This window comes from Antedon bifida, chromosome 2 (assembly GCF_963402885.1).
Source record: "Antedon bifida chromosome 2, ecAntBifi1.1, whole genome shotgun sequence".
NCBI lineage: Eukaryota > Metazoa > Echinodermata > Crinoidea > Comatulida > Antedonidae > Antedon > Antedon bifida.
The window spans coordinates 9,772,700-9,791,866 of record NC_136227.1 but is presented as its reverse complement, the minus strand read 5'-3'; the positions used below and the strand labels follow the sequence as shown (position 1 = coordinate 9,791,866).

Sequence of the window (19,167 nt, the reverse complement as noted above, 5' to 3'; positions counted from 1 at the left end):
GTGGTGTTCACAAAAGAAAAACAAGTATTCTTCTACTCTTAATATTAATTTGAACAGTGATTAGCACGTAAATAATTTAATTAGAATAAAATGGTGGAAATAGATTATTTGTAACAATCTATTTTAACACAAACATTGTAAAGTGTCACCAGCCCAGGTGAGCAGTCGTGTACCTTACACTTCATCTATAATACTTTTGTGTGTCTTCAATTTCGAAAGTAATTGGAGCCTAAAGAAATAATTATACAAAATAATGTTTTTATTTTAAGTAGACTTAAGGGGCATTCCCACCTGTTCCGTTTCGCGGAACAGAAGACGGCGCCGTTCATTTCAACGCGCCCGTTTACCGTTCCGTGAAAAACATTCACACCTGTTCCGTCACGTATTCTGTGACCTCGCATCATGACAACGGTTTATTTTCCTTCGACATATAAACACGGGCTATGATTGGTCAAAAGTAGACCGTGTTTCGTTACGTTCCGTCTCGATCAGGGAAGAGTTAAATTTAACTCTTCCCTGGTCTCGATCAAGTCAAGAGCGATCGATCCGTTTCGCTGTTTTTCCATCGGCCGTTCATTTGTCACGGAACGGACTTGGTGTGAACGCTTCTATTTTTTTAACGCTTTTCGATTACTTAACAAAACGGCGCCGTCTTCCAGGTGGGAATGCCCCTTTAGGCTACATTTTGGATATATTCTGTGTTAAATACGAACGCAGTACGAAAAACATTTTACGCCATAGCAACGTTAATAAGTAGTATACCATTGCAGTTTCCAATGGAAGACATCAGATAAAACTTTATTCATACCTTATGAAATTTTTAATTCTAATCAACGACTATAAGAATAAAAATGTCTCCACTTCAGTAATTAGCACCAAAGAAGTGCGCCGAATTAGATGAATTGTAAATAGGTCTAAAATGCGGAATAACGAAATACAACCACCGATATTCTGTAAGGTCCCATAATACGCGCTGTAGTGTGTATTTTAATTACGTACGATTTAAAATATGAACAAAAACGGAATAAGGAAAGTACTAAATTAGCCTACATATACATAGTTATTACATACCGTATACAGCACAATCAATTTCGCAATAGAACAAGAAATGATAACCAGGATGTTCCAACCATGCATGTACGTACGATTTAAAACATGAACAATTGAAATGTATGTCGTATGTTCTAGCAAACTTTATGCCGTATAAGGTACAGTAAATTTCTAAATAGAACAAGAAATGAACAAGTACGTTCCAACTATGCATGATGCTATAGTTTTAGAATAAAGACATAACTGTTTATATCAGCATAAATAGAGGTTGTTAACACATTAACATTAACACTACCGTAAAACCTAAAAGTGCCCTGTCTTGAAAAGACACCTCCCTCATGAAACCCCGCCCCAACCAAACTTCTTAGTTTGCAAAAGTAACATCAAAATTAAACCTTGGCTTAAGTTTAACATACTGAAAAATGAGAGCGTATCATTTTTAAGTTTTAATAATTAAATTACTCATGAGTATAATTATATAAAAACAAATTTAAACTAGATTAAGAACCTAAACTTGTTTACCAACACAAAACTGGATACATTATGTTCCTATTTATTTTAAACAGTTAGCAATTATTATGTAATTATTTATTTTGTTTGTGTTTTTTTTATATTGCTCTACATTTACATGTCATTGTAGGCCCTAATGTGTATATAATTTTTCTGGTAAACTAATAAACTTGTACTTGAAACTTATTCAAATATAATCGTCCACCTACATTGCCTTCAAGCGATTATATAGAAACATGAGAAATAATTAGGCTAAAAATAAAACTTCAACACAACACAACCATTTTTAATTTATTTCTTGAGTAGGCCTACCAAGTAAATGTCTGAGTATATCTTAAATGAAACATGCAAAGCCTTGTCTGAATGACATATCCACGGCGGCGCTCTCCACTGAGTGAATATCGTGAGTATAAAACATACACTTTCTGCGTCGAACTGACGTGTCATAATAATGATATTGACTTGTTATTAGCTATTTTCCATGATAGTCTGTGAAATTGTATGTTCTGAAGATCCCCGGATGCGTGATAAGGGGACGACTCTGTTAGAACGCCAAATGGCCCAAAACTAGCGAGTGAGTGAGTTAGGTACGAGTGACTGAAATCCCGATAACACGGGTAGAAAAAACAACCTATGAATTAATCATAGTGTTATAACCAAAAAAATGGTTTTGAAAAATGAAATAAACATTCGAGTTTGTGAATTAATTAGAACAAGAATCCCACGTAAGGCAGGGGCGGATCCAGGATTTTGTGAAAGGGGGGGGGGGGGGGCGCAACTGTAGAGAGTCCGCACCAACTCAGCCCCACCATTTTGAAAATGTAACACCTCTAGATGGTCGGAAATGGCACTCTCACGTTAAATAAATGTATTAAAAATTGATATTTTAAATATGGAAACTGAGGTACTAGCCTATTAAAGGAGGACATTTTCCCTATAGGCCTATTTTGAGTAAAAGCGTCACAACAGGGCGTTTCGCGCAAGTCAGCGTTTGCACGTACATGGCGGAAAAAGGTGCCTGTCCAGGGCCGTCGACGGGACCTGTTATTAAATGACGCCCCAGATGGCCGGTAAAATGGTACTCTGAGTCTCGCACATAAAATTCATGATAAATGGCACCTCTAATTTGCAGGAAAAGACACTCTCATATGTAGCATGCTGCCAATGAGCAAAACGATCATACTTTTTCCACCAATAAACACACGTGACTAATTACAGGACGATATAACATTTTGTTGCCGATTTCATTCACTCAGTATTTAGTTTTGTTCAAGTTCAATGCGAACGTACATCTAGGGGAAGCCCCGAAAAAAGCGCAAATGTAATGCTTATTATAGCTCAATATTTATTTACATCAATTTGTTGATGAAATTAAAAATATAAATATAAATAGGTATTGATACAGTGGGTGGCATAGGAAAAAAATCGGTTGCTAATGTATACTACCACACTACACAGTTACCACAGTTAGTGTACTATATTATTATGAACATTATTATCCTCTATAATGATGATCTCCACGCCGTGCCAATTTTGACGTATATACACTTTTATTTATGCTTGCTGACTGCCAGCGATCTAAACAATGGGTAGGCCTACGCGGTTGTATGGCGGTGTCCTTTGTACGAATCGTTCGTGCCCCGAGTATGGGTACGATACACGCGTCAATATCATGTTACATCCAGGGACCAAAATGCGTTTCAGGTGAAAATAGGCTATTCATTTCGCAACTCTTAGAAATTTCCAGACAGCAACGGCAATGGTGACCTCTAATAAAAAGTACATTAGCACGGCGCTGAATGTGTTTTAACCAAAAGTGAAAGTACTTTACTCTTTTTTACGCGTTTTCCCCATTTTTTCCCCCTCATGGTAGGATAATTTTTTTTTCTCCAGATTTATAGGGGGAGGGTACTGTAAGGTAGAGATTGCAGCTTGAGAGATAGGCATTCCGATTGTAAAGTACGCGTCAATAAGCTTATCGTTACAAGAGTGGGATGGGGACACTGTGTATACGTACGACATATGAGCTGTAAAATCAACACTAAATCCTATACACAAAATGATATTAATCATTGTAACGGTATCAAGACGAACTCCTCAAAATGCCATAAGTCCTAATACCCCAAGCTCTATGGAAGCTATTGACAAAACCACCCAGATGGAGCAGATTGGTTTTGGAACAAACAAAATAGAAACAATCATCATGGCGACTCTAAGGCAATTACAAGATTGGTAAGAGTGGCCGGAAAAATACTTTTGTACTGGTCATATAATATAAAATATGTACTAAACGCAAAAGCTTCAAACTCAAAAATCTGAAACAAGGCAATCTGTGGATTGACCCCAAACAAATTGCAATAGTTTCAAAACTTATTTTCAGTAAGTAAATAAGTAAACAGTGTAGTACATATATTTATTTATTGATAAGTATTGTTCAATATCTCCAGAATTGATATAAGGTGCCCATTCTGAGATAGCAATGACGTACTGTATAATGTTTATTAGTACAATAATATGATATGTTGAAGTTTATTGGCAGTAAGGTGAGTTGCTAATAATAGGCCTAAGTAAGTTATATCTGGTTGCAGGAGGAATCGAAGAGGAATCTTGTCAGTCGATTCTTGTAATGATGTAGACTGTATTTATTGGGGATTTTGTCTGGAAGATGTTCGTGAGCTCAAGTATTATGCGTATGAAACGTCATATGTGCCAAAATATTTATAATTTTGCTAATATGAATTCGCAATACCATCTATAACCAAGGCAGTTGTATATTGCCTTTCTAAAACCTAAATGAGGCTGTTAGTTATATAAGTATGCGTGAAATGTGTCATTATAAAATACGCCTAGACGTGTTTCCATTCTTCATTGCTGGTATAGTTGTGTGTTACGCACAAAGCCATGTATTCGTTAAAATAAATTACGTAACGAATGGATGCAACTTTTTGTCGTTACTTTTTACTTCTGTTGTCGACTGAAGACTGAAAACTGCAAAATATGTCGATTTTTTTAGCGTATCTAATTTTTACACACATTCTTATCCCGTTATTTCCACATTTTCTGTTCATTCCTCTCGAACTGGTGAGCATTTTGTAAGACTGCCTTAAAGTATATGTATAGGCTATGTCTTGTCATATCAGTGAGTGCTGGTACTGTACAGTACATTGGATACATTTACAGAAATTTACAATTAACGCTAGTAAAGTCACATGCCTATTTATTTTATCTTTTTCTATAATTATTATGTTGTCATTCATAGTAGCACTATTAAGTGTACAGAAAAATAACAGGTTTTATTAAATCATGTCCACACTATATAAGGCGCTATAATAGTTTGGATAACACAAACAACCGTAGAGGGCGCTATCAAAATATAAATATATTGGCATTTATAATAGTAAACACACACGTACACGGGTAGGCCCTATGTCAGACGTTCCGAGTATTAAAACATTTTAGGAATCGGGATATTTTTGTTGTATCGGGAGAAATTGCATTTTAGCGGAAGAGTGAGTGATGACGACACACAATTATCGGGAGTTGGGCAGTTTGAGAGGAATAATTTTTATAATTTGTTTATGTCAATGATCTTTTTGTAGTTCTAAACATTCATTTCCATTTACTTTATATAGTACTATTCACTAAAACACCTTAAAACACAATCATTGTTAAGTCAGTATGATGAGTCCTAAAATATTGTAACTCACTCGCGGATTGATATTAACCAAAATTATTACTTGAACAATTTATCACTCGAGTATTTGATATGACCTATATACTTTATTTTATCAATTTCTTTACTGAGTATCGCCTTTTGTACTTTTCATTGTCAATGTGCAATCTCTGTGAAGTTATACTACCACGTACAACAATTAATATACTGCTCGCTTAATGGTGGCCTTTTTTCTCTATGAAGATCACCAAGTATGTATATATGGTTTTAAGAATGTTAACATTTACGTATTAATATATTATGTGTTATTAAGTATAAATAATAATAATGGATTGTATTAGTTTTACCAAATGTTGTGCTTGTGTATTGGATATAATAAATATAAAAACAACTTACAGTAATAAATCAAAACGTATACATGCTGTACCGTATAGATTTAAGATTCAAGGAATGTTATTGGTCCACTTTAAAATGGAAAATTTATTTTGCTTGAAATGAGATGTTGATCCGATACTCACGATACATTATTAATCTTTTAATTATTGAACAAAATAATTATTCGAGATTACACATACTTGTTTTACATTGTGGTCCTTTCTTAAATACAACAAGGCCATATACATGGCTGAAGTCGCAAATTTGAGTTAGTGTTTACCGAGAGACCTACCGACAGACAGACCGACCAACCGACCGACATAGTAAGCGATTTCCAAAAAAAAAAATGGAAAACGTTTGTGGAAAGAACTGTATGCTTGGCATAATAAAAAATACTATTTATAAGCCTATGATTAAAAAATGTATATGCTGCCTGTGACATCAGTGAGTGCTGGTCAACGATTAGCGATAGGCATGTTTATTATCTCTTTTTTGTGGCACTTTCTATAATTTATTCGTTCATCATTCATAGTAGCACTGTAAATGATCGCACAACTTAGCAAAATATCGGTAGGTTTTATGAAATCATGTCCAAAATATAGAGAGCGCTATAATAAAATGAATTGATTGAATAATTTAAAATACATAAAGGCTGCAGAGGACGTTATTAAAATCAAAGGATAGGAGGTCTATTGGTATTTATAATAGTGAATATCTCAGACGTGCCAACTGTCAGAGATGAATCCGGATAATTTCTTCCGCCATTACTAGGGATAGTTGGGAAGTCATTCATATGCCAATGATCTTTATGTAATTTGTAACAATGATTACCGTTTACATACAATCACTAAACCTAAAAATACATTGCCTTATTATTAAGCAGGATTATGACGTATATTTTACCTCACTCGCGGACTGATATTAACCAAAATTATTCCTTGAATAATATATGAATCAGTTATTGACATTACGACTTGCACTTTATTGTCATAAATTCCATACCGAGTAATCGCCTTTTGTGCTTTTCATATATTTGTGAAGTTAACCTACTATACTGTATGTATAGCATCATATCGGTTCGTCAAATGGCGACATGTATTCTTTACAAAAGGTCTGTGTGGTTTTAAAATGTTAAAAATGACGTATCACCTTCACCATAATACACAAGTTACCAGTATATCACTAAGTATAAAAATAGTGTGGATTATTTGGACTGTATGTTGGTCTTTACCGTTGTAGGTAAGTACATGCTCAATCTTTCTATGGAGAAACGACATAATGCATAATGTAAGCTTACAGGGCTAAATATTGGTTATGTCCAAAATATAGAGAGTGCATAATTGTTGTTTAAATTGTGCCTCTGCGAAAATGGCACAATCAGCACTGTAGTCTTGTTACACAGTATCAAAACAATATAGGCTATATTAGTACTGATAACTTAACGACGACTTGAATTAAATAATTATATATAAATAATAATAAAACTACTAGAGTACGAATCAGAAGCCTCTTGTCATTGTTCCCATGACTGTTGAAAACGTGCCTAGTAGTAGAAAATATAAGTATTGTAAAGGGATATTTGTATTGGGAGGAGGGTGTGGGTTCGGACACTAAGTATTTGGGTCACTGTATTTGGGTAATCCCCCACCTCCCCCTCCCCATGGTAAGCCTGACGCGAAGCAAATTTTGTAAATGGTACTCTCGCACATAGAAAATACATGATAAATGGCACCTCTAATTGGCCAGAAAAGACACTCTCATGCAGCATGCTAAACGATCGTATCGTACTTTTTCCTCCTCCTCACACACGTGGTGGAATATTTAAAGGACTCTAACATTTTGTTGCCGTCTGTTAGATGCGCGTGCCCTGTGCGGAACCGCCAATTATTTGATCCTTCACTTGGTATTGATAGTTTGTTTTGCGTTCAAGTTCACTTCGAACGTATACCTCTCAGGAAGCGCCGAATAAAGCACACTTTGTGTTAGAAGGCAAATGCAATGCTTATTAATTCTATCTATATTTATTTACATCAATTTGCATCCGAATCGTAACCCCTCCACCACTCTGGCTACGGACCTGTTTATCTAAAAAAAGAGAGAATTTGCATTTCGGGAGAGGCAGAGATGACACAATATCGGGGACTTTCCGCCATTACCGGGAGGGTCATGACGTCTGAGCTGGAATCATTATCATAATTATGCCATATCAATAATTATAAACATTTATTCCCATCACTAACCAGACCAAAAATACTTTATTATTCATTAGCCAGTAGATTATGATGATGATTGATACCATGATTATTACCGTTAGGCTTACGTAAATAATTTACCACTAGTTTTTGATATATGCTTTATTGTTATAAATTCCATACTGAGTATCGCCTTTTGTGCTTTCCATTGTCAATGTGCAATCTCTGTTAAGTTATACTACCACGTACAACAATGAATATACAGTACGGTTTGTGTAATGTCAATATTTTTTCTTTATGAAAATCACCAGGTATTATAATGTATATTTGGTTTTTAAAATGTTAAAATTTATGTAATAATATATCATCTGTTATTAAGTATAAATAATTAAATAATAGATAGTTTTACCAAATGTTGTGCTTGTGTATTGGATATAATAAATATTAGAACAACTTACAGTAATTAAATAAAAGTTTATACCTGCTGTACCGTATAGATTTAAGATTTAAGAAATGTTATTGGTTCACTTCAATAGAAATTTGTTTTGCTTGAAATGAGATGTTGATCCGAATACTCCAGATACATTTATTTATTGAATATATATTGAACAACATTATTTATTCAGGATTACACAAACCTGTTTTACATTGTGGTCCTATCTAAAATACAAACAAATGAAAAAGTTTTGAAAAGAAATGTATTCATTGCGCTGCTACCACCGTAACGTCTAAGAACAAAGAAACAACTACACAGCAAGTGGAAGGAAACACAAAAGGGAACTAAATCCAAGAGCATGTGAATCCTCTTACCAATTAGGCCTAGCACATAAAGATAAAAAATATAGCATATAACTATGAGGACTAACATGGTGTTCGGAATGACCACGTTAGGGGTTATGATTCATCTTATATAACAATTACAATAGAAAATTGAAATCCAAACTATTTAATGAGTAACTTGATATTAATGCTTTAAGTTCGTAAGCCACCTTATAAGGAATCTTACATTTGCAGTCGATTCTTGAAGGAGGAACTGCATGTAATGACGCTGTTTATTTATTCAGATGTGTGAATGCGCGAAATACGTAACATCATAAAATACGCTGGACATGTTCCCATTATTCTTTAGTACAAGTGGTAGATCGGTGATATATTACGCACATAGACCATCGTTGTTGCAAATAATGTACAAATGAATTCAACCTGCATTGGGTACTTTTTACTTCTGTTGTCGACTGAAGACAGAACTGCACAAGTACTAGTTTTTTTCTAGCGTCTCTAAACAGAGTATTTTACTTCTGTAAAGTCATGTATAGGCCGTTATACTGATACTGTACAGTACATGGAATAAATACAATTTATTTGCAATAGTTTATGATTACCTTTCTGTAGGTGCTTTATTTTGTCATTCACAGTAACACTATAATATATAATTTTTATATGCCAATGCCGTTTATGTAATTTGTAAAACTGTACTCACCATCTACATAAAAATTAGTAAACCTAATAATAATTATTATCAAGCCAGTATGATGAGTCATATAAATAGTTACCTCACTCGCGGATTGATATTAACCACAATTATTACTTGAATAATATATCAGTTGTTGATATAAGACTTGTACTTTAGTGCAATCTCTGTGAAGTTAGCATACTACAACTGTACGTGCAGCAATTCATATCGTTTTGTCTAATGGCGGAAAGGTTTTTGTGGTTTTAAAATGTTAAAAATGACGTAATCACCTGAACCATAATACATAACTTACCGATATATTAATATTAAGTATAAAAATAGTAAAAACTAGATTTAATTCGTCACTATGACGAATTATAGGTTATATGCATTGATTAAAATAAAGATAATTGATTTGTAAAAGATATATTGATTGATTGATTTTCTCAGAATCTTTAATTATTTATAATATATGCTAGGATCTTACTAACGCAAATACAATAGCCGGTATCGCAATCCGATCAAAGATCCCTCTGCGTATAATGTCATAAACCACATTTGTTACATAATAATAAAGACATAAGTTTTTTAATCTGTTATAATACTGCACGTTTTAAATTGTTTGCAATATTGTTGTTTTAATCTACCAACCAAAGTGAATTTCCATTTTTATGGACAAATAAAATTTCTTGAATCTTGAATCTTGACATAAGTTTCTTTTTATCTAGATTTCATTATAAATCATGTGTATAATCTATACACTAAGAAATAAAATTGAACAAACAATACAAATAATAAAAAAAAATCTTATTTCGTTTCGTTACCCAAAGTGAGGCTCGATCTCGGTACCTTGAATGCTATAGACACGAGCACAGACCACCGAGCCATACGCAACTTACTAAAACATGTAGAATGATTCCTCCGTGTATTTACTATTCAGTAGCCACTTTGGTGCAGATAGATTATTACATACCGCAATGAATTATAATGTATTACTATGATGACATATTTAAAAATTTAAAAAAAATGATGCACTGTCAAACTATATACTTTTAACTTTAATATATGAAATTCTTAAGAAAGAAAGTTAATGTTAAGTTTGTTATTTCGGCCTAAGAAAATGTCAAAATTTGTTTGATTGTCGAAATTAATTTTTTTTAATTCAATATGCAATTAATGATGACTTAATCAACTTTTGTTCTCTTAATTTGATAATAAATCATACATATGATACATACACTTCAAGAAAATGAAATAAAAAATAGGTGTTCCCCAGCATTCTGACGATATATATTAATTTTAAAATTTAGCATATTTTCACTATTTTGTTAACTTATACGTGCGTAGCCTGTCACTTTTGACGTGCTTGTATAACGCAATTTCGAGTTGAAAAGTGAATCAAATATGATGATATTATTAAAGAAAGATTGTAAAACAGAAATCGGGCAAAAAGAGTGCGCATTAACGTTTAACGCGCAGTGCGCGTGCAAAATTCTGCGCACTCGTGGCAATTTTTTAAACGCTTAAAATTGCCTGAAACGTACTCTAATTTCATCGAAAATAAATTTTGACAATTTTAAAACTTTTAAGCGCGCGTACGCATGCGTTATATATGCGCTACGCACGTAATTATATTGCCATATGATGAAATATGACCTGAAATTTATGAGTACCAAATTTTGTTTAAAAGTGATTCATGCTTGTGAAGATATGATTACAAACGTGATTTCATTAAATCGCGCGTAGACGGCGTAATTTATGATTGCGCACCGTGAAAACATGACCACATCGATTCCTGGCCATAAGGAATATACTCTGAAAAATTGACTTAGCTAGATGAAACTGATGCCAAGATAATTCACGGACAAAATAGTGCTAAGGAAAGAATAAATAAATAAATAAATAAAGATCCTGACAGAATCAAGAGGTTATATGCATATCATGCATATAACCTAATTATTTGGCCTGTATGTTGGCCTTAGGCCTTAGTAGGTATAAGCCTACATGCTCACTCTTTCTGGACTATTTAATCTAGCTATAGTAGTTTTATAATTAGTGATATCATTGGTTGTGTTCATTCTCTTCCATACAATTTTTGCTACGAATCTATATTGATTATTTATTATATTCAACTTCGATTTTTAATTGTTTTTCAGAAAAAAGAGTTCTTAAATGGCAGCGTCTGAAACTAATCCAAAATTCACAAAATTGAAGTCTGATCTCAGTAGATACTTTGTAGGTCAAAGGTTGCTTTGGTTAAAATTCCTCTTATTCGAACATTTACCTATAGGAGACCTTACAGAACCAAATGCCATTGGAAATGATCTATTTAATAATCTCGAAGACACTGGTATTATCACTTCTAAAAATGTTAATCTGTTATTAGAAATATCCAAAATATCTAAACTAAAGAAAGCTGAAGATCTTGTAGTCCGGTACATTAGGGATAATAATACTGAAAATGCTGATGAAGAAATAATAATATCATCACAGAGAAAACAAATGTTTAAAGATTTGCGAAATGTTGAACCTGAAGCGTTGAAGAGGGTTATCGCTCATTATAATCTGGCAATGTACAATTACAGCAACATTTGGGATGTAACATTCAGATTGGAGACTGACCAACGTGTATCGAAAGAACAAGACAAGAAAGATGTGTTTGATGATCTACTTCGACAAATTGTACATCATAGAAATGTACCACACCTCAAGGGAAGTCACGAAGGTATAAAACTTCAAACAATCACAACTAACAGTTAGTTACAATAAATGTATTATTACATAAGATTGTTTTTTTTTCTTACGCCATTTTTACTGGATTGATGTATTAAATTACAATTTATTTTGGGATATTAACATTTTTATAGGACGTAGCAAGTATGAACATATTGATGGTAATGCGTCAGGCTCTACTAAACGACCACAAGGTAAATATGAATATTGATATTTATGAATGTTATTAACCATTTAGCAGTTATTAATTTCCAGCGTTTATCAGAAGACTGAACTAAAAAAGGTGTATTTTACGACCATTTACTACAGGCAATTTTACTTATTTTTAATAAAGTTTCCAATTAATTGTTTGTTACTTCTGTAAACATTCACAAATATTATTAAAGTTTTGTTTTGGGTTTTTTAGGAATTAACGAGGGTGATGATGACAAATGTGGAGCATCTAGTTCCAAACTTCGACCAGAAGGTAAAGAACAAAAAAAAAAACACTACTAATCAGTAATAGTCTGAATAATAAATATAATTGGGCATAATCTAAGTCTATATATTAGTATTTTAATTCCCATATGATCTCACAGAAACCTATTGACTGCCTAAATAGAATCAAAACAATCCTAAAAAGCATTTTTACCAGGTTTAACCTAGAATATTTCGGTAGAACTGTATAACTATTAAAACGTATTAAACATTAAAATATATACAGTATATTTATTTCTATAGGATCTTATAGAAGCCTAACCGATCATATAGGACATTTTTTACCAGGGCTAAAAACCTAAAGACGTATTCAATCTACATTCCTATTTGTTGTACCCTCAACAGAAATACTGTGATACAACGTTGGAATTTAACTATAATAATTCTCTACTCTCATTACAACTCTAACTTGATGTATTTTGTTCTATACACATTTGTAACACCTCAAGATGATAACCATAGTATGTATACTTCTTATGACCCCTTTGACTTAAATGTTGATGCTTGTAGTCAAATGCCGGCAAAAACGGCAACCTCTTGTATTGGTTACATTTGGATTCTGTATTAGTTTTCTATAGATCTCGCATTTTGACACAAAAGTCATTTTAATGTACAGTAACTTGCCCAAAACTAATTTAGTTTTAACAATCACAGCTTTCGTTTCATTTTGTCTATTTCTCGTGGACTGCAAAACTTTAAAGATGTATTGTCCCTTGAAACACAAAAAATGAAGGTCAAAATATTCTAAATTTAAATTGGCCATATCAAAGTAATATTAAAGTCATTCACTTTAAGTCGAAAATTCGAGCCAAACATAACAAGTTTACGTAATTAACAGGTAAATTAATTTGATTACATTTCGTCTGGAAAATCGTCGCGAGCGAAAGTAAACACAGATTTTAAACCATGAGTATGCATTATGCATGATGCTAATTAGGATTGTTTACAACTCGTCAGAGTTGAGAAGGTGTTTTCACACAGATCGCGAGGAAGTTTTATGATTATGCATACAGAGTAGCCAAACAAGCGCGTTGCATTGTGAGATATGTTTCGATCGAAAATTTTGAACAAAAACACGTCTGTATTTCAGTTAAATGATTTTTTTTCGACTAATTTTTAGTGAAAGGTAAACTATTGTGATACTTCAAAATGACCCACTTTTTTTCGAAATCTTTTTTTTTTTAATTAGTCAAGGGACAATACATCTTTAATTTTAAGCAAAAAAACATACCTTTGTATGTTTATGGCGTAAACGCAATTATTCATAATGTTTTTTTAAAAATTAGTATTTATTTCTTTTATTGTCTCATGTATTTCATTTACTTTTTCTTTTCTCGTATACAGAAAAAATAGAAGTATATCTACTAAGTAAACAAGAGACATTTCTGCAAAATGCCAAGACTTTTACACCAGCAACATTGAATAAACTGTACCAAGTCGATATTTCTGAACTATTCACAGAGTTGGACCTACTCAAAGGAAATACAAAAACGAAAGAGAATCAGCCAACAACATTAAAAGATGTATTGGGTTTCATCAAATCCACACCTGCGTGCAAAGTCCTTATAGATGGTGAAGGTGGTATAGGTAAAACTACACTATTAAGGTACATAGCATACAATGCAGGTACAGATAAATCATTTGATGTATTTGAAGGTAAAATTGTATTTCTGTTGAATATACGAGATTTAGAGAAAGATCAAACAATATTAGATCTCATTGTAAAGCAACTCGATATGGAAGAATTTGAATTAAAAACAAAGATTGCAAAAGGTTCTTCATTCATCAAAGAATTCATTACAAACCATGATAATAAAATTGTTTTGTTATTAGATGGATTAGATGAATTAAGATGTGAGAATAAAGATTTCATTCGTCTTTTCAGAAAAGAAAAATTAAAAAATAGTGTAGTGATACTGACCTCGCGAACAGAAAACATAGATTCATTCATAAATGCATGTAATGTGCACGTAAGAGTAAAAGGATTCAAAGAAAGGAACATTGGAAAGTATATTGACAATTACTTTATGCACTTCGAAAAAAGTGACCTGGGAAAATCTCTTAGAAAAAAGCTTGGCATTATTGAATATGATAGTAATTATATGTTGTATAATCACTATTGGCGTACGTCGTATTATGAACATAAATATTTGCTTTCAATGTGCAGAAATCCAATGTTACTTCTAACAATTTGTGTTATGTGGGAGGACAACCAAAATCTTCCTCTCGATAAATCTGATCTTTTTAAAGAACTGTTTCGAAGTATTTTAAATCAGTTCATTAAAAAACAACAACAACACAATTTTATTTCAAAATTTGATGATGCTCCAGAGGAGTATGTAAATGCTATGATTTGTTTAGGAAAATGCATGTATTGTAGCTTAACAAGAAATCAACTTTCGATAAACAAAAACAACCTTACAGGTGACAAAAGCACTGTTGATATTGCTCTAAAACTTGGGTTTGTTTATGAAGATGCACCAATTTCAAAGTCTTGCTTTGAAGAGAATTATATGCCTCCACACAAATTGATAGTTGAGTCATTGGTGGGATTTTATTTATACAAACTGTGTGAGAGTGAAGGTATGGAAAACATATGCACTCACGTAAATCCATTACTTGTGTCATTGGATGAAAAAGAATGGAAAGAAATACGAGAAAGTGAGTATTTCAAAATAACAAGGGAGTTTGCCATTGGGTTCCTTGGAGCTGATGCTGGTGAATTCCTAAAACATTGGATTACAAATGATTTGGCAGCATATCGATCTATTGATAATTACTTACAATTGGTGAAACAACATCATATGGATAAAGTTGAAAAAACATTGATTAATCACATATCGAATACAACTTTAGCAATAAAAGAACATTTGGAAGAAATTTCAAATACATTAAGAATGTTCATTCAGCATGTAAGCAGAGATGACAAAGTTGATAACCATTTTATAAATATTTTGAAGAAATTTCAAAAAATAAATGTTCCTAATATTTATTTTCGGAGTTTTTTAAATACAATATCATCTGATTGTAGAGGAAAGGTTCTTATACACATGCTATGTATTTCAACGTACGCTAAAATGAACGATGGACTTGACTTGCATGATTGTAATCTATCAGGTGCTGTGATGAATGCTATGAGTAGAGAGTGTTCTAATAATGGAGTTCAGTTGAAAGTACGTCACTTCAATATCAGTGGTAATAATATAAGTGGCATTGATGGTGCATCACTGTGTTATCTATCGAGTATGATGAATAGGCTGGATACACTTGACATGCATGAATGCAATCTATCAGGTGATGCGATGAATGTTATGTGTAGAGAGTGTTCTAATAATAGAGTTCAGTTGAGATTAGATCACCTCAATATCAGTGGTAATAATCTTAGTGATATTGATGGTGCATCACTGTGTTATCTATTGAGTGTGATGAATGTGCCGGGTACACTTGACATGCATGATAGTAATCTCTCAGGTGCTGTAATGAATGATATGAGTAGAGAGTGTTCTAATAATGGAGTTCAGTTGAATGTACGTCACTTCAATATCAGTGGGAATGATCTTAGTGACATTAATGGTGCATCACTGTGTTCTCTATTGAGTATGATTGGTCATGGTTATGGGCTTACACTTGACATGCATGATTGTAATCTATCAGGTTCTGTGATAATTGCTATGAGTCGAGAGTGTTCTGATAAAGGAATTCAGTTGAAATTAAATCACTTCAATGCCAGTGGTAATAATCTTAGTGACATTGATGGTGCATCACTGTGTTATCTATTGTTGAGTATGATGACTTTCCTGCAAACACTTTACATGCACGATTGTAATCTATCAGGTGCTGTAATGAATGCTGTGAGTAGAGAGTGTTCTGATAATGGAGTTCAGTTGAAATTATATCACTTCAATATCAGTGGTAATAATCTTAGTGACATTGATGGTGCATCACTGTGTTATCTATTGAGTATGATGACTTGGCCGGGTACACTTGACATGCATGATTGTAATTTATCAGGTGCTGTAATGGCTGCTATGATTAGAGAGTGTTCTGATAATGGAGTTGAGTTTAAATTTAATGACTTCAATATCAACGGTAATAATCTCAGTGATATTGATGATAATTTACTGCGTTCTTTTTTAGATATGTTACCTAAACTTAAGATGCTTAAAATGCATGACTGCTATTTATCAGATGGTGTAATGAGTGAAATAATGAGAGACTGTTCAAGTAGAGGAGTAAAGACAAAGATGTAAATAACATTGACTGTAATCTACTGAGTCAATTCATTATTCCTCTCCAACTCAAGCTTTCTGCCATCTCAAGCGTTCGACACATACTGTAACAATATTAGCGACAAGTACTAATATAATTAAAACAAAGAAAGAAACCTTAAATTAGGCCTAAAAATGGAGTTCGTCTTAGTCGGTCTAGTTGAATAAGTCCCCAAGTGAAATGACTGTCTCAGTAACAGATTGTTTCTTCCATTTCAGTAGTAGAATTATAGACCCACATAGATTAACAATTCCTATATGCAGATGATTATTCCCAACTATTTTGTCGACTTTTTTGTCTTGATACATATTTTAGTTTATCAGGGCTTTGTGTCTCACTACCATTTAATTTTAAAAGCAACTTCCCTTACGGTACACTTTAAGCAAAATTTACTGACTTTACTATATATTATAAGACTTCCAAATGTGTGAAATGAATACAACTCATAATGTTATAACATAGTAGTCGGACTAAATAATGCAAAAAACTAATGAGATGGAACAGTTCTATTTTATTGTCCTAAAATAAAAGACTATAAAAATTATGATGTTAATTAATAAGCAATTAATAAGTATTGTTTACTATTGCTAATAATTATAACTATTTTTTATTACAACGTGTTCAAAATGGATTTCAGAAAAACTTTTTCTTTGAACAAGAAAAGTGTCTACTAAATGGTGTATTAAGTAGGGCCTACTGTAAGTGTGATTTGACATTTAATATTTTGTTGAAATATTGTACAAAGTGTTAAAAGTTAGAAATGAATTAACCGCTTTCATTGCATATTATCGCATTAACAATATTATTTACTCGTTTTCATAGAAATTAGTAGTAGTACACAATAGTATTGAAGACATTGTGCATTTACACTTGGATTAGAACACTGACAGTATTAGACTAATATTAATATTTGAACAGAAGAACTTTCACAGTAGTAAAGAAAAAACCCGTTAATTTAACATATGTAAAGTAATTGATTACAATATTAATCTGAAATACCAGTAGTAATCTAATAGTCTATAATGATTTACAATGAACTTTCAGAGTAGTAACGTAGTTCTGTAATGGTATTTGACATAAATAAACCGTTAGTTTAACCTGTTAATTATTAACTTCAGTAGTATACTAGTAAACTATTATTAGTTTGAAAGATTGGTTTTAACTAAGATGCAACGACATATTCAAAGTATTGACGTAACGTACCGTAAGAACATTATAACATTGCGTGTCACAAGTGGCAACCGATGACGTAAGCACGATGCGTAAACACGTTTTCACGTTCGTCATAACAGTTATTATGATTAAATTTCTCGTAAGAGGGGGGATGCGAAATTGATAGAATAGTATTTTCTTATCTTGCGTCGTTGCGTTGTTTCTAGTGGGAACCAAGCCTGAGGAAATATACCTATTTGTTAATAATCAATTGAATTGAACTGATGTAGAATTACACCATTGTAGATAAGTGTTCGTTTACATAATTTTGCTTCGTTTTAGGACTTTGTTCTATTTTCTTCTAGTTCTGAATAAATGAAATGAACAAAAGTTATGCTGACTGTTAATTGTATTTATTTCAAAGATTTGTGTAATTAAATTTGTATTTTGGTGTCCCATTAAATATAGTGACTTTAATGAGAATGGACGGTATGTTTTTCGATCTGGTGACTCAAAATGCAACACTATTAAACCTTGATTGTTGGATTATTATTTTTTTTCTACAGTAATTCAATTTTAAACATTTTCAATCTTCCCTCGTCACAATTGTTGGTTAAAATATGCAAATTATTTGAAATGCGTCTCGTAAAAACTGTAACGGACCGAAAGTTTTATGTCCAATTTCTGTCTTTTCACGAATCTTTAACATCCTTATCTTGCCTTATCTTCAAAGTGGAAACGTTGTATGGGGAATTATGTGTTGCTACCTCTCCTGTGGTGGACACTTTAATGTGCGCAGATGACACGTGATTATAAACTGTCGTCAGGATAACGCAAAGGGGATTTCCCCTTGTCACGCATGAGAATGTCTTTTATCGAAGGTGATGACCGGCTACGGGCGACTCATTGCTATTATTATGTATGTAAATAATTACATGTTGCAAAACGTAACAAGTTCATATATAGTTGTAAATGGCAAGACTGTTTTGACTTGTGATAATTTGTAAAATCATAAGGACAATTATCTCCTCCAGGTAAATTCATGTGACCTACTTTAAATATCTTGAAGTATTGATGAAAACTATGAAAAAGTACTACATTTTGCAATTCTTACAAAATAAAATAAATACAAACTCTTTGATATGTTGTTGTATTCCATATAGCTCTGCCTGAATTCCTTGACTATTTGAAATTATAATTTAGACTCGCGCTCGGTCTGGCCCAGAAAATAAAAACAAATAATAAGCCAATTTCCATTAAAGATATATTGTCCCCCTGTTTTG

At 32.7% G+C, this 19,167-nt stretch overlaps 1 protein-coding gene across 2 annotated transcripts; it reads left to right on the top strand.

Annotated features, from left to right (window-relative positions):
- The first annotated feature begins 6,749 nt into the window (after nt 1-6,749).
- On the top strand, nt 6,750-18,134 carry LOC144836244 (uncharacterized). 2 transcript variants are annotated; one of them, XM_078691494.1, is made up of 6 exons: nt 6,798-6,847; nt 11,410-11,978; nt 12,121-12,180; nt 12,393-12,452; nt 13,808-15,640; nt 15,818-18,134. In XM_078691494.1, exons 2-6 carry the CDS (start codon nt 11,426-11,428, stop codon nt 16,711-16,713), a joined length of 3,402 nt encoding a protein of 1,133 aa, XP_078547620.1. In that variant the 5' UTR covers nt 6,798-6,847; nt 11,410-11,425; the 3' UTR covers nt 16,714-18,134. The 2 variants fall into 2 exon arrangements, with proteins under 2 accessions (XP_078547621.1, XP_078547620.1); XM_078691495.1 differs by lacking the exons at nt 11,410-11,978; nt 12,121-12,180; nt 12,393-12,452 and having other exon boundaries at nt 6,750-6,847.
- The last annotated feature ends 1,033 nt before the right edge of the window (nt 18,135-19,167 follow it).